This window comes from Heloderma suspectum, chromosome 6 (assembly GCF_057233095.1).
Source record: "Heloderma suspectum isolate Gila_16-S chromosome 6, 16-S_ref, whole genome shotgun sequence".
NCBI classification, from domain to species: Eukaryota; Metazoa; Chordata; class Lepidosauria; order Squamata; family Helodermatidae; genus Heloderma; species Heloderma suspectum.
The window spans coordinates 43,415,007-43,430,829 of record NC_139463.1 but is presented as its reverse complement, the minus strand read 5'-3'; the positions used below and the strand labels follow the sequence as shown (position 1 = coordinate 43,430,829).

The following is a 15,823-nucleotide window of genomic DNA, read 5'->3' as shown; positions in this document are numbered from 1 at the left end:
TCAACATTGCTCAGTGATAGCAGAGGCAATTTTTAGCACAGTGAGATGAGGCTTTCAGAGTAGTGAATGAGGGTGTGACAGTGTGGGTGACAGAATAAAAGTCACTGCAGCACAAGCCTTCCTACACTGGATTTCGTGTTACCATAGTTTGTAATTAGATTACTGCTTTGCAGCTGACATTACACTCACTGCTTGTGAAGTAACCCATCTCTCACCAAATTCTAACATTCATGTGAATTAATGCTCAAATATTCATGCTGGTGCTCCCCCTTCTATTCACACAGTAAAGTGGGGGGGGGGAGGGGCTTTTTCAGCCCAAGGTGAATTCAATTTCAGAGAAGCTCTCAGGGGCCAAATTCAGAGGTGGGTGGGGCCAAATGCAAAAGGTGCAGGGCCAAACACACAAAAAATTCCAGCATATTTTAGCTTGAAGCTCTTACTGTCTTAGTTACTAAGCCTTAAGGGAGGCATTTCAACCTTTAGAAAGGGAAAAAAACTGCAAAAGCTGAGAAACCACCAAACAACTGGCAGACAATCAGCAGTCGGGGGAAAGGGGAGGTAGCCCTCTGGGGAACCCTGGAGGGCCAGAGTGGGAACCCTGGAGGGCCAGAGTGGGACCCCAGAAGGGTGGAATTTGGGCTCCAGGGCTGAAGTTCCCCATCCCTGCAGTAAAGGCAGTTAAAGCCTAGTAGAAGCTGAGATTCTTTTCCTCTGTTCTTTCAATGCATGTTTGTGGCAGCACAATTCTATGTTAATCTACGTCTTTTATTCCAGATTACCTACTACTTGCACTTGCTAACATGGATTAGACACCACTTTTATTTTGGAAACATGAAGAAAGTCCAGACTTTCACCACTCTTTAGCCATCCCTTACTGTGTGAACTAGGGAGGTCTGGATTTTGTGAAATCCATCCCGTGTGTTTCATGGATTGTGTGGTGTCGTTCATTCCGGTGTCTGGTCACAGACAGATTTTTTTAAAAAAATCCGTTAGGCGGAAAAATACGCAAATAATTCTGTACGAGGACCTGCAACAATTTACATCATTTTTGTTAGAACATAACATTTAGTTTATTGTCCCCCATTCCATTCAACTTCTCCCCACATATATTTTCCAGGATGGCATATGTCTCAGCAGAAACCTGCATATTTTTCTACAAATAAATTAGCAAAAATTTGGGGAATGTAAAAAAAAGATCCAAAAGTCCAGAGATTCCACATGGCCTGAGGAGGCTGCAGCGGATTCTTAGAAATCCAGACTCATTTTAGTCCATCTTGAAGTTCTCCAGCATCCCTAGTGTGAACAGAAAGGAGGGTAAAAGTGTGTTAAGGGACAACTAACTATTCCACAATAATGGTCTTCAGAATACCCACAGTGCTCTGTTCTGTGTTTTGTAGGACAAGAGACTGATTAAGCTACTAGGAAAGGAGAAGGGTAGAGTATATGGATACTGAGAGAAGAACTGGATTCTGCACAGCACTTCCTCTTCTCCCATGCCCAGCTTTGAAACAGCACATACTGCAGCAAAATTCCAGTACTACAAAGCCTTTTACCTCTTGGCTTTTCCCTCAGTTTCCGGCACAAGTCCCTTGCTTGTTCCTCTCTATAAAAGAAACAGGAAATACAATAGGCATATTAGGAATACAGATCTGCAACACAGTCTTTCAGGGTCCAAGAAAATGAATTATGCCAATCAGAAGACATTGTGTAGCTGTTCCCCCTTAATGGATTTTCTGCACTAAGAAAAAAGATGGAAGTGGGGAGAAAACATGGGTGGGAGGGTTATGGGTGGGAGACGTCATTGTCTGGACTCCTTGTAAAATTCTGTAAATGAGGCAGGGCGATAGCATGATAAAAGCCTAGTCCTGGAACACCCTAGGACCATGTCAGGAGGAAGAAGGGGAAATGGATCCCATTTTGATTATTAACCAAAACGTGTATCTTGCCTTTGTACAAAATATTCAAAGCCTCTTAACATTGTTAAGAGGCAGAGTGCTGGACTGTGACATGGGCAACATAGTTCAAGACCTCTTGTATGGCCTTGGGCAAATCACTCTCTTAAGCTTTAGGGCACAATCCTATGGGGAGGGCCATAAGCCTCTGAACTCAGAGGCTTACAGCCATCCAATGAAGAGGTGGAGGAGCAGCAGAGGCAAACTTTGCTTCCGTGCTCGCCCTATGTTGTAGCTATATGGGTGTTTTCGCCCATCTAGCTGAGGCATGGGAGATGGGGAGGGAAGGTGGTTGGGGAGGCCTCTGGATACAGCGTAAGTTAGCTTCCCCAGTCTCCTCCCCTCCCCACCCATGGGAATGCCCTTTTCCTGTCCTCTCCGAGGCTGCCTTGGCAACCTCGGAGAGGCAGGCAGCATGGCTCTTTCTGCACTGGCTACAAGGGGGAGGGAGCTCAGACTCCTAGGTCCAAGGCTGAAGCGGTGTCCCTGACCTCAGATCCAGGAATCCAAAGTATCCTATGGTCCCCCAGTCTCTGTCTAGGGGGCATAGGATTGCTCTCTCCAATATCCTGTAAAATGGAAATGAAAGCAACGTACTTCATAGGGCGAAACAAAAGCCTATAAAGCACTTTAAAATCTGCATTTATAAATCTGTTTCCTGTATGTTTCACCATCCTCCACTTGAGTCCCCTCTGGTCACAGCTCTCAATACAGAAATCCCCTTTCCTTGACATAACTTATTTCCACAAATAATGCCTCTTCTCCTTTTCTACTGCACCTCCCTTAGTGTCCATGGCACAAATCTGGGGATTGTATGTGCATGCGCAAGCGCACGGCATGTTTGTACAAACCTTCAAATTCTGTGCCATGTGATTTTACTGTACTTCAAGCTTCTCAGTGGAGTAAATACAGATCCACTGTTCATTTACCAACTTAACCCTCTCAAATCCTTGAGATTACATCTAATAGCAGTTATACGTGAACAAAAGCTATCCCTGGCCCAGAAGATTCTTGATATTTCCTTAGCAGTACAAAAGTGACAGGATGAGAACTGAGCTCAAGTATACATTCACTGGAATCAAGTGGTAAACCTTTTCCTTAACATTACCATTTCAAGCTACAGAAAAGGGTGATCCCTTTTCACAGCTTCTATCCAGAGCAGTTACTCTGAATGGGAGCCGCGAAAAGGTGTGGGGAGCCTAGATCTGTCTTAAAAAGACTTGCTGGAGACTTGGGGAAGTGTGGAATGGAAGCAGGGCACCCACAAGTGTCAGCTGAACACTTAAAACCCTGGAGATCATCTTGCTGAGTGGGTGATCTTGTCCCCTTTTCCTGACCTGCCACTGTAAACTGCTTTTAAATTAGCCTATATGCAGTCTCGACTTAACCATTTCCTTGTATGTTTCATATTGCACTTCCTTCCCTTTGACAGCTAAAATATACAAGGGCATTGACAGGCTATATATATTCAACAGAAAGTGTGCACTTGCGCAACTGAGAAAGACGGACCAAAAAAAATAATAATTACGAACGCATCTGTGCACATTCCTGGGGCCAAAAAAATAAAGAATGTATCTTTCGTCCCCATTTGCACAAATGTTGGGGGCCAATTTTTTTTTTTTTTTAAGAGGTTGGCGAACGAGTGACAGCCCCTCCAAAGGCTGTTTGGGCATTGTTGGAGGGGCTGTCAAGGGAGGCTTGAGGTGGCTCCGGTGGGCACAATCGGGAAGAGTGGCTCTGTACCTGATCACCCCAACCCACAATGGGTTGGCTCTGCCAGGTTTGGATAACACGCCAACCCATCATGGATAAAACAACCCCTACAACTAACCATGGGTTGCCAGGGTGGCTTGTTGTCCCCAAACATGTCACTGTGCGGGAAGAGGTCTGGACGACATGACAACCCACAGTGGCTTGTTTCATACAACAACCCATGATGGGGTGTCATATTGTGTGAACTCTTAAAGCTGTCTTCAAGACAACTCAAACAAAGGCTATCCGGTTTGATGCATTACACACATATCTGGCCTCTTGCCAAGGCAGATGACTGATAGACATACTGGCAAAGGAGGCTGTTTTCTGCTGCACCAGGCCGGTCGATACTGGAGAGAATAATCTCTTCAGGAAAGGGTTAAAACCACAACAGGAGCCCACAAGCAGCTACTTACAGGTCATCCAAGGAGCTCCCTTGTTTCCAGCCCTGTGGGATTCTCTGCAGATCTACAATGTCTGTTTGCAGGGCCATTGTCTTCTTCACCAGCTGCTCAACTTCTTCCTCCTTGGAGAGGCAAAGGAAGGGGACAAGAACAGAGCAACAGGAGATCAGGAGTTGTTTAGCCATATGGTAAGAAATGTGCTCCCAGCTGCTCAGGCTGCAGGTAATCAACCCTTCAGCCACAGTCTTAAACACTCCCTGGCTTGCAATGAGAAGATGATCTCATACCCAAGGAGGATGGAAGAAAAACCCTTTTAAGATCAGGCAACTGTGTCTGGACCCATCTTGCTGCCATTGGTCTGACTGCTCAAACGTCACCGTCTCAAACCATATCTCATGGTTTCATATCTCAGAAGGTCTTTGGTCTTGAAACTCACAGCGGCTTTCCCAGCAGGCCCGCCATGGGGGGATACAAGTGAACCTGCTATACTGGGCCAAGAGCCAGCAGAGGAGCACAGCGTAGCATATAGTAACCCCGCAGTGTAGTCCAATGTTATCCAAGTCTCCTGGTGCACTGGTTTTTTTAAATGATTATTATCTGGGGAAATGCAGTTGGGGATGCTGCTAAGTTGCTTGTAGCTGCAACATGGGGAAGGGGTGGAGGCAGAAAGGGGTGATTAATTGCTTTCCCACCAATGGGTGAAAAATGGGGAGCCTTGTGGGTGGGTTGTTGCTGCTGGCATAAAACACTTAAATGGGTGTACTCATGTCAATGGCTGAAATTGTTTTACTCAAAAAAAGAAAAGAAAAAGAAAGGGTGACTGTATGACCTGTGCTGATAACACTGCTAGAGTTATACGAGAGGTAAGTAAATAACCACAACAAATACTCCTAGAATACACTTTTTACTTTTAAACAATGTAATCTTAAATTTATCCAAGCATGGGCATTTGAATCTTGGTTACTGTTAATCTTAAATCTCTTTTGATACATCCCCGCCCCCCGCTCTGAAATACCATGCCTGGTCCTGCATTCACTGAAGTACTGCCAGCCTAAGAACAATTGAGGAAACCTCCCTGGAGAGACTCAGTTCCCACCCCTCTTCCCCTCTCACACGTTCTGGCTTGGTAATTTTTGGCCAGCCTGTATGAGAGCAGAGGAAAAACACTTATTCAAGTAAAGAAAGCCAAAACCTACCCTTCCACAGAGCTCTACAGCCTGCTCCATTTCCTTCCAAGCAAGCAGCAGTTTCTCAGAGGCTGTAACGAGAACAGAGCAATGGTTTTCAAAATTAAAAAAGAACAAACAAACCCAAATGCCCCTTCCTAAATAAGGAAAATGTCTGTTTGAGCCTTCTCAAGAAGCATAATAAAACCGATGAAACCCAAGTCTGATGAGAAAATAGAGGGATTTAGGACAATATTGAGTCAGCACATGTTTTACCGAACACAGACACAAAAGACATCATAGGGCCTTGGTCAGCAACCGATTTTTAACATGGGCTGCATTCTGAACTGAGCATTGTCTGAAGGGTCTCGGTTGCTGTTCACACTGGGAAGACTAAAGCTGAAGAGATCTTGTCTGTGTCTCAGAGTGTGCAAAGGCTGATAATAAGGTGGGAGGTCTTTGGGATCTAGGACTGCCCTAGGGGCTAGATGGGAAGCCCTGAGCCACTATAGCCAGAAAAAGGGCCTGTGAAAAGTAGGGAACCGTCCAACTGGATTCTGATTTTAAAGATGGGGTGAGGGTGGGATCGGTGGTCACACACACACACACACACACACACACACAGCACAACGTTTGGCACTACGTGCAATGAGAGGGGATGGAGAGGCCAGCAATCTACTTCCTCGCCCAATCAAGTGCCAAGCTACACAATACATAGATGGGAGGATAAAGTTATTTCTTAAGCATGTCAAGCCAAAGCACCACTGAAAATCTGCTGCAGGTTTGAATTTTCCCTCATGCCACAAACTCCCCGCACAGAGAAAACTACCAGGTCAGGGAGGAGGATTCTAGCCTAGCCTTTTTCCTGACATGAGCCAAGGGTTTGGGGCATGGGGAAGAATTGAGACTTGCAATCCCTTTCTTGCACTCTGAAGTGGTCCAGTCCAGCAAGAACAGCAGCATGGGATGCTGCTGTTGGCGTAACTTGGCGACCAAGACAAACAAAGCTAGAGAATAGACTACCAGCCTCTCCTAGCATCTGCTTGCATCTCATGAAAAGAGTAAAACTCACTGATCCCAAATTCAATTTGCTCATTGTACTTCTCCAGGTCAATCTGGATGCTGGTTTTGAAGAAGTCCAGCTTTGCCTTCAGCTGCTGGGACAGGGAGGCCATGTTATTTTTCATCTTGGAAAGGGTGCTGTTGTGCCGCAGCAGGTTCCTCCTAGGAAGCCAGGGAGAGGAAGAGGCCCACTGACTGCCTTGCATCCATGTTCCCCACACCTGCGTTCCACAGCCACCAGCCCCACCCACTGTCAGCACAGCAACATGGCCCAAACCTTTTAACCCACGGTTTCAGTCTCACAGACACCAGAGCCTATATTCAGAGCTGTGTGCATTTCACACAGATGTTAGTACCAAAGAGAGACTTCATCAACCTGACAATTAGTGCTTCAGTCTTTTTTTCCTCAGTTGGTTTTTTTAAATAAGGTTTTTAGCCCCAGAAACTGCAAGCATGAGCAGGACAATAGATGGTGCTGGTGGGGGCATTGTGGAATTTCAGATGGCCACTGAGCAGGACTTCCAGGAAAAGGCCCACACTTTCGCTCAGAACTAGTGCAAGCAAAAATCAATTAGGTAAACAAATATAATGCAAATCTGCCTGTGTTTTTAACGTTGCAGAATTAGAGCTTCTCTGGGATTTGGGATTTTTTTTGCAGGGTGCAGAGTTCACACAGGCCTGCTCATGATATGGCTGAGCATGTAGACAGAACCCCTGACAGCCCTCCCTTCCAGAAGGAACACCGCTGTATCACCTACATGGCTGCTCGCTGACCATTCTGAAGCTGGTTAAAGTCTTCATTCAAACTTCGGATAGCATGCCAGACCTGGCCCCATACTTTGCGCAGCTGGAAGAAGGGCAGGATCTTCTTTGGATCCTGAACTGTGGAAGAAGGAGCAGAAATATCACCCCCAAGAAGAGCAAGGTTGCTGGACAGAAACTGGAAAATCCAGCTTCGGATGGGGTTTGTGAAACTTAGAATATGCCACATGCTGGTAGCTAGGGTATGAAAATTAGTGTCCTTTGGCTTTTTCAGGTTAACTCAAGCCCTGAATGGACACTAGCGTGGTTTCTTGATTAACTGGACACCAAGTTCTCTCTGGACACCAAGTTCTCTCTGGAATCAAATCAAACCCTCAGTCCTGAATATTCCTGCAACCAGCAAGCCAAAATTACTCCCTGACTTGTCTTCTGTTTTGGCCTTTGTCTGTATGACTAATGGAACTTGCCCTCATCTCCAGTTGATTTTGGAGAGTGACACCTTAACTTGCCAGCAGTTGTTGACTCCCTATCAGTTCACTCCAACTTCTGATGTTGCCCACAAAACAAAGCACAGATTGAACCAATTCGAAGGTTTATTATCCCAGGATAACTGATCATGCAAACAGCCTCTCAAAACACCTAGTTTAGCTTGGAGCTCCCACCTGTAGTGACTCTATGTGGTTTAGAGCATTCCTTGGCTTGGGACAACGAAGACCCAGCTTCAAATACCCAAGATCATTGGTAGTTGTGGGCAAGCTAATCCTTTTTGGATTAGCCTAACTCACAGGGTTGTTGAGATGATAAATGAGTAAAGGACCAAGTCATGTCCTACTTGAAAATTGCTGTAGTAGGCTGCTGCACTGTAAGCCTATGTGCAGGATGGTGTGCAGGATAAGATTTCTTTATCTCTGCAAACATAAAGGCTAGGAACATGAAAGATAGCTAGATTCTCAAGATTCCAAACTACGTCAATATTAGCCTCTTTCTTTCAAGTTCCTAGCCCTCATGATTACAAATAAGCTTGGAACTGTGCAGGGTAATGCCTGGAGAAATTTCACAACTTAGAGGGAGCTCAGCGCTTGAAGAACTTAAATTGATTGGGGCAGTACAAGGATTTATACAGCATAGCTCATTAGCCATCCACATGACTAACAAAAGCAAATAAGTCATGCCAAGTAAGGAAATATTTTATTTATATATTATATTTATATCCCGCCTTTTCCTCCAAGGAGACCAAGGTGGCATATGTGATCATCCTCACCTTAATTTTATCCTTAAAATAACCCTGTAAGGTAGGTTCCACTGAGAGTCAGTGACTGGCCTACAGTCACCCAGTAAGTTTCATGGCCGAGTGGGGACTAGAACCTGGATCTCCCAAGTCCCAGTCCAACACTCTAACCACTACACCACATGTGTGCACTACCATGAACGTGCTTAATATGTTTAATTTGTGTGTGCCACCAAATGCAGCATTTCTTGGTACAGAATTCGGATTCTTATTTTTAAAGCAAGGAATAGAATTACATTTTCAGCCACAAAAGCAGCAAGTACTGCAGCTTCTCCTGGAAACAATCTATTGTCCTTTCCCACGCCAGCAGCACTAAACACAGATAAAGTTCTTACGGATCCAGTTAATGCTTTCTGGATGAGGCCGTGGGGAGATCTGAGACTCGTAGGTGACTTTTCGGTTGTCAAACAGGAAGAAGAGGCCTGTGTCAGCAGCTGTGGCATCATTTAGCTGCAAGATAAAAACAAGTGTAAATTCACTAGAGTGGTGACCCTCAGTGGTACACTCATTATCTGGTTACATCTATAATTCTCCCCTCTCCAAAGCCTGGCCAGCAACAATAGAACATCAATTGCTAGTTCCCCAAAGGTGTAACTAGTCTAGTGTCCTAACTGAAAGAAGAAAGATGCAGGAAAAAATGCAACATTTTTAATGCAATCGGATAATATCAGCAGCCCACTTCTACTCAATAGCCCTGTCCCTTGATTCTTCACCATTTCCCTTCTTTCCTTTCCCTGAGCAAGTTTACTGGGTTCTCAAACCATCTCTCAACCAAACCATTTCCCCACACCCACACTTTCCCCCTCTTTAACAAATGAGAATTCCTTTGAAGGCTTTGTAATGAAAGGAAAGAGCAGGACTTGGTCCTCCGGGCTGAGAGTATCTCAACAGCAATCAGAGATTGGCCCTGGGTAAAAATGTTTTTGGACCCACCTTTATGTCAGCTAGATACTGAATGGCTGGTTTCTCAGGAAATAATGCTAACCCCCCTTCTTGCAGCAGCTCCTGGTCCTGCTCTGGGATGCCCGTATCTGCTTGGATCTTGGCTTTCACACTCTGCAAGGTCTCTTCCTCGGCCAGAGAGTACACATGCACAATACCTGTTACCATGTTTAAGATATGAACCAGCTGCAAAAAGAAAGGCCCATAAGGCAGGGGTAAACTCAAACAGATGCCAGATTATACCGGACACACCTGATCTCACTCCAGTTCAAGAATTTGTCCAGGAAAAAAACAATAGATACAGCCCACCATTACCAAAACTGCTCGAGCACGCGCACTCTCTCTCTCATCTGACAGAGAGACTACAGGCAGTGAGGGTGCACATTTTATGCCCATAGAATTCTGCATCAAAGCAACTCAGATTCTGTGACTACCATATAAGCTTTACTTGGGGACATTCTGGCACCAACATGCCATTTCCCACATGCATTCTGAGGTGCCGTAGCCTGTTGAAGCACTGTATCATATATAAATACACATGATTGAATTGGTATTCCCTCTCTGTAGCAGCAAGAAAATGAGAAATACTCTTGGACCCTTTATGAACCTCCTCCAGCAGAGAAATGAAGCAGCCAATATGAATCTTTTCCATTTCTCTATATATTATGAATTTGAATATTTATCAACTACCTTGTCAAAGAAAATCTCTGTCCAAGGTAGAGATTCTTCTTGTGGAAAACCCCCTCCCCCCAATATTCACTACATTACTCCAAGATACTGAATACCGTAATAGAAGTCTTAAAAGTAATTTTTAAAAAAGGAAAAAAGTTGACAGTTTAGTAACTGGTGCCACTGAGTGAAAACCTTGAAGAAATCTGAGCAATATGGTTTGTAAAGTATACAGTAGCTTTTCTCTGATGATATAGACAGGAAAGGTGTTTCACATCCTCCACGGGATCTTCAGAATGTGTAAACGCCCTATTCTGTTCCTAATATAATAATGTCACAATTCACCTACTGACTGGTTATCCCACGCCCTACAGAGGAAAGTACCGAAAGACTCACTGGAAAAAAATAGCATGGGTAGTCAGCCATCCATTAAGATATGCGAGCAAACTCCTCTTGCATTCTGCATCTTTTGCACTAAAGCACCCGTGGTGGAACATTCCTCAGTGTCATCTACATCCCTCTTTTGACCTTAGGACAAAACCCTCCCCCAAATCCGAGGTTTTAAGCAGGAATTCTGTACAGTTAAAAGAGATTTTGTCCCTTGCTCAGTAAGAAAGTTTCACATATTCCTATTTTTCCCCCCATACACTTTGTTTCTATAATGCCTTGGAGGATTCAAACAGAACCCAGGTTTTTGTTTTGTTTACAGTCCATGCCACATGGGGCTGAAGGAACCTATAAGGGTCGTTTTTCTGGATACTTCTAGGTAACAAGCTGCATCTTCTTGTCTAAGAGCTAGGGTGTCCAGCCCATCAATAATTCATGAGGGGTAACCCACCCAACCTAGTGCTCCAGTCCAAAAGACAAACTCCCAGATGACAGTGGAACAGCCCCCTTCTATCTGCTTCAGTTTGGGATAGGTAATATCTGCGCTTCAACTTAACATATGTTGTTTATTTTGTATTTATTTAAAAAAATTATTGGCTACCTTTCAGAGCAGAAGCCCCCCAAAGGTGGCTCACAGCAATAAAATATATAAAAATAGTTAAAATGTTAAAATATTAAAAGTGATATAAACATAAATGCAATAAAATAGCAATAAAAACAATAAAAACTGGCAAGAAAACCAACAACAACAACAGAAGTCATATCAACAGAAGGCCAAGGTAAAACAATACGTTGTCAAGGCCTTCTTAAAAGCCTGCAATGACAGAGCATGGCAGACCTCCAATGGAAACGTGTTCAAATGGTGTGGGGCCACTGCAGAGAAGGCTCTTTCATGTGTGGTCACCCACCTAACTACTCTCACAAGTGGGCAAATGAGAGACTTCCTCTCTCTCTCTCTCTCTCTCTCTCTCTCTCTCTCTCATATATTCTGTGTTTCCTCCTCACCCTCTAATCTTTCAAACCTGTCCTGCCTTTGGCCAATGTATTATTTATATTTTTCTGCCTTTCTCCACCCCCATTAGGTCTCTTGTGTGTCTGTCTTACACCTGTTGCCCCTCTGTTCCCTTATTTGGAGTAATTTCTCTGCCACCACCTTCCTATATCCCAAGCACACTGCTCCATCTCACCTGGTGATTTCCTCATCTCCTCTCTAGATTCAATGAGGTAATTGCTGGCTCTATCTGAATGGTGCGCCTCTACTCATTATATTTTTGTATATTTTGTAGCATTCTAAACCCTGGCGTGTGTTCTCTTTATTCCCCACCTCAGTGCCCTAATTCCTGCCACAGAGCATCATGATTTTAAGTTAAAGATCCTAACTCACATCAGCCAGGTCTACATGTGTAGGGACACATGGTATCAATGATACACACAGATGGACACAACCTGACTATGCACATGTACTATACACCGCAACTAAACTGCTATAGATTATTTCGTACTTGGTGCAACAGGCTGCATCTAGAGGAAATACATAGTTATATCAATAAGCTCATATATGCTCGTTTCATTTGCAAACATGGGGGTTTAACCCACCAACTTAAAAGTTTTTAAATCAAACAACTCAGATTTCCAATTTGGTCAATTTCTACACACGACACACATGTTACTATATGCAGAACCCCCCTTATTTCTTTCTTCTGAATAGAACGTACTTTTAAATTCAAGATATCATCCAAAGTCTTGAAACAGCCATTGGTACCATATGTGGGATCAGTGCCTCTTTGCCTCGGATGCCATTTCAGCATAAGCTGTAGCCATTTCTCTAGCCTGTCAGCCAAAAGACTGTGAACACAAGCACACACACAAAAAGGAGTAGGAAGGAGGAAAATACCGAAGCAGGATTACTAAAATGGGGAGAATGAAACAAGCATATCCTTTGAACCCCTTTTCTGCAGAGAAGGCTTTCAAAAGTGTATGTTTGGGAGGCACGGGCACTTCTGTACTCAATGCAGCTGCCAACATCTCCCCATGGTTTCTATTCACTGTACCCTTAGGTAGTTATCATCCCACAAAGTACTCTGGACAAATTCCAATGTGATTTCTTCCATTCCCTCTGTTGGCTATCAAAATATACACTGTAAGCTCTTGAAGGCAGAGACTGCTCTCTTTTTTTTGCTAATGCTATTTTGAAAATGAAAGTGTACGCTAATAGTGCTATACTTTTATTATTTGATAACAACACTATCAATAATTCAGTGATGAGAGCTTGGGTTGGATGTGGAAAATCCAGGTTCAAATCCCTGCTCAGCTATGAAGCTCAAAGGATGGGCTTGGGCAAAAATTTATTTCACAAAATATATTTCACAAAAACACAAAACTTAATTTTTGTGAACTGCCCAGAGAGCGTCGGCTATTGGGCAGTATAGAAATGAAATAATGAATGAATGAATGAATAAATAAATATTTCTCTACCTAATCTGTTTCACAGGGTTGTTTCAAAGATAAAACAACATGAAAGATTATTTATTTATTTAATTAATTTCTATACCGCCCAATAGCCGAAGCTCTCTGGGCGGTTCACAAAAATTAAAACCAAACACACAATAAAACAATTTAAAATATATAGAACATTAAAACCACAATATAACAATACAACCACAATAAAATCTAGCAGCAGTGCAGGAGTTTAAAATACAGATTTAAAACAGCAAAGATAAAAATTTAGAAAGCTAAAATGCCTGGGAAAATAAAAAGTCCTTCACCTGGCACCGAAAGGAATACAATGTAGGCGCCAGGCGAATCTCACTAGGGAGCTCATTCCAGAGCTGGGGTGCCACAGCAGAAAAAGCCCTCCTCCTAGTAGCCACCCGCCTCACTTCCTTTGGCAGGGGCTCACAAAGAAGGGCCGCTGATGATGATCTTAAGGTCCGGGCAGGCACATATGGGAGGAGGCAATCCTTCAGGTAACCTGGCCCCAAACCGTTAAGGGCTTTGAATGTTAACACCAGCACTTTGAATTGAGCCCGGAAATGGACTGGCAGCCAGTGCAGCTGGAAAAGTACTGGCGTAATATGAGCTCGCAGGCCAGTCCCTGCCCTATTTTGGACCAGCTGAAGTTTCCGGACCGTTTTCAAAGGCAGCCCCATGTATAACGCATTGCAGTAATCCAGACGAGAAGTTATCAGAGCATGGAGAACTGTAGCTAGGCTATCTCTGTCCAGAGAAGGGCGTAGTTGGTATACCAGCTTAAGCTGATAAAAAGTGCTCCGTGCCACTGAGTTCAACTGTGCCTCAAGTGACAGTTCTGGATCCAAGAGCACCCCCAAAGTACGAACCTGATCCTTTAGGGGGAGTGCAACCCCCTCCAGAACAGGTTGAATATCACCTAGCCGGGCAGACGAACCACCCACTAACAGTACCTCCGTCTTGTCTGGATTGAGTTTCAGTTTATTGGCCCTCATCCAGTCCATTACCATGCCCAGGCACTGATTCAGAACAGCCACTGCCTCACCTGGTTTTGATGAAAAAGAGAGGTAGAGCTGGGTGTCATCTGCATATTGATGGCACCTCAGCCCACACCTCCGGATAACCTCCCCCAGCGGTTTCATGTAGATGTTAAACAGCATGGGGGATAAAATAGAGCCCTGTGGAACCCCATGGCACAATTGCCACAGCACAGAGCAATAGTCCCCCAGCACCACCTTCTGGAATCGGCCATCCAAGTAGGAGCGGAACCACTGTAATGCAGTGCCTCCAACTCCCAGCCCAGACAACCTATCCAGAAGGATACCATGGTCGATGGTATCGAAAGCCGCTGAGAGGTCCAGGAGAATCAACAGGGTCGCACTCCCCCTGTCCCTCTCCCAGCAGAGATCATCCCACAGGGCGACCAAGGCAGTTTCCGTTCCAAAACCAGGCCTGAAGCCCGATTGAAATGGATCTAGATAATCCGTTTCATTCAAGAGTGCCTGGAGCTGTCCTACAACCACCCGCTCAAGCACCTTGCCCAGGAAGGGGATGTTGGCCACTGGCCTATAATTGTTAACATCCTCTGGGTCCAGGTTAGGCTTTTTCAGGAGTGGTCTAATTACCGCCTCTTTTAAAGCGGCAGGCACCACTCCCTCTCTCAAGGAGGAATTTACAACCTCCTGGACCCAGCCGGACATCCCCTCCTTGTTTGATTTAATAAGCCATGAAGGGCAAGGGTCAAGCACACAAGTGGTCGATCGGACTTGGCCAAGCACCTTGTCCGCATCCTCAGGCCTCAGTAACTGAAACTCATTTTCAGAGCACCGTCTGGACCAGACGGTGCTCTGAACACCTCTACCAATGGAACTGCATTAATGGTGGTGTCCAATTCATGATGAATCTGAGCGACTTTATCCTCAAAGTGCTGTGCAAACTTGTCACAGCGTGCTACCGAGGGTTCCACCGTCTCTCTCCCTGGCCCAGAATGTAACAGGCCGCGAACCACTCGGAAAAGCTCCGCTGGACGACACTGAGAAGATGCAATGCTGGTGGAAAAGAACTGTCTCTTTGCCACCCTCACTGCCACAGGGTACGCTCGATAGTGGGCTCCTTCCTGTGTTCAGTCAGACTCAGCACGAGTTTTCTTCCACCTGCGTTCTAGCCGTCTCCCCTCTTGCTTCATTGCCCTCAGCTCAGGTGTATACCAAGGAGCTGGCCGGGCTCTGCTCAGAGGGAGAGGGCGCTTGGACGCGATCGTGTCAACCGCCCGAGTCATCTCTGCATTCCACAGAGCGATTTACAGCTGGAGCACCACTCCTAAGCTCCTTGGAGGAAGGGGAGGATTCAAATATAATTTATTACATTTATATCCCTTTTTTCCTCCAAGGAACTCAAGGTGGCGTACATAACCCTGTGAGGTAGGTTGGGCTGAGAGTCTGTGACTGGCCCAAAGTCACCCAGTGAGCTTCCATGGCCGAGTGGGGACTAGAACTCAGATCTCCCAACTCCCAGTCCAGCACTCTAGCCACTACACCACACTGGCTCTCATATAAAGAATATAAAGAATAAGCCAGCCCTTCTTCCTTGGGCCTCACCCCTATCCACAATACAAGTAAGCCTAAAAGAAAAATCTGGATTTCTCTAAATATTTTATCCAAATCCACTCGTAAAACAGGCAACCAACTGTTCCTTCATGTGTAAGTAGTTCCTTACCTGTTCAGGTTATTAGGGTGTGGCAGTTTGCTAGAAAATTTCACTTCTCCAGACAACTCTTCATAGACAACAATATCCAGCTCACTCTTCTGATGAACTTTTGTATGCCTAAGAGAATCAAGGTAGGCTTCAGGGACCTCAACCTCCTTTGTCCAAGAAATGGCTGCTCCTATCCTAATGGCTATCAGACTTATTGTGGCAGCAGCTTTCATGGCCTAGAGACCACTGTGTTAGATGCACAAAGCACTGTTCTCG

At 44.9% G+C, this 15,823-nt stretch overlaps 1 protein-coding gene across 7 annotated transcripts in view; it reads right to left on the bottom strand.

Annotated features, from left to right (window-relative positions):
- Positions 1-15,823, bottom strand: part of IKBKB (inhibitor of nuclear factor kappa B kinase subunit beta) — a 38,672-nt gene that overhangs the window by 4,826 nt on the left and 18,023 nt on the right. For all 7 annotated transcript variants that reach the window (XR_014783750.1, XR_014783751.1, XM_084804085.1 and 4 more), the window contains 9 exons: positions 15,569-15,676; positions 12,100-12,229; positions 9,320-9,514; positions 8,722-8,836; positions 7,095-7,218; positions 6,347-6,498; positions 5,305-5,366; positions 4,121-4,230; positions 1,554-1,603 (listed from right to left, as the gene is read on the bottom strand). Coding sequence is in view for 5 of the 7 variants with exons in the window: in XM_084804085.1 (XP_084660211.1) it covers positions 1,554-1,603; positions 4,121-4,230; positions 5,305-5,366; positions 6,347-6,498; positions 7,095-7,218; positions 8,722-8,836; positions 9,320-9,514; positions 12,100-12,229; positions 15,569-15,676 (1,046 nt within the window). In the remaining 2 variants the exon portion in view is untranslated. The remainder of the gene's footprint in view (positions 1-1,553; positions 1,604-4,120; positions 4,231-5,304; positions 5,367-6,346; positions 6,499-7,094; positions 7,219-8,721; positions 8,837-9,319; positions 9,515-12,099; positions 12,230-15,568; positions 15,677-15,823) is intronic.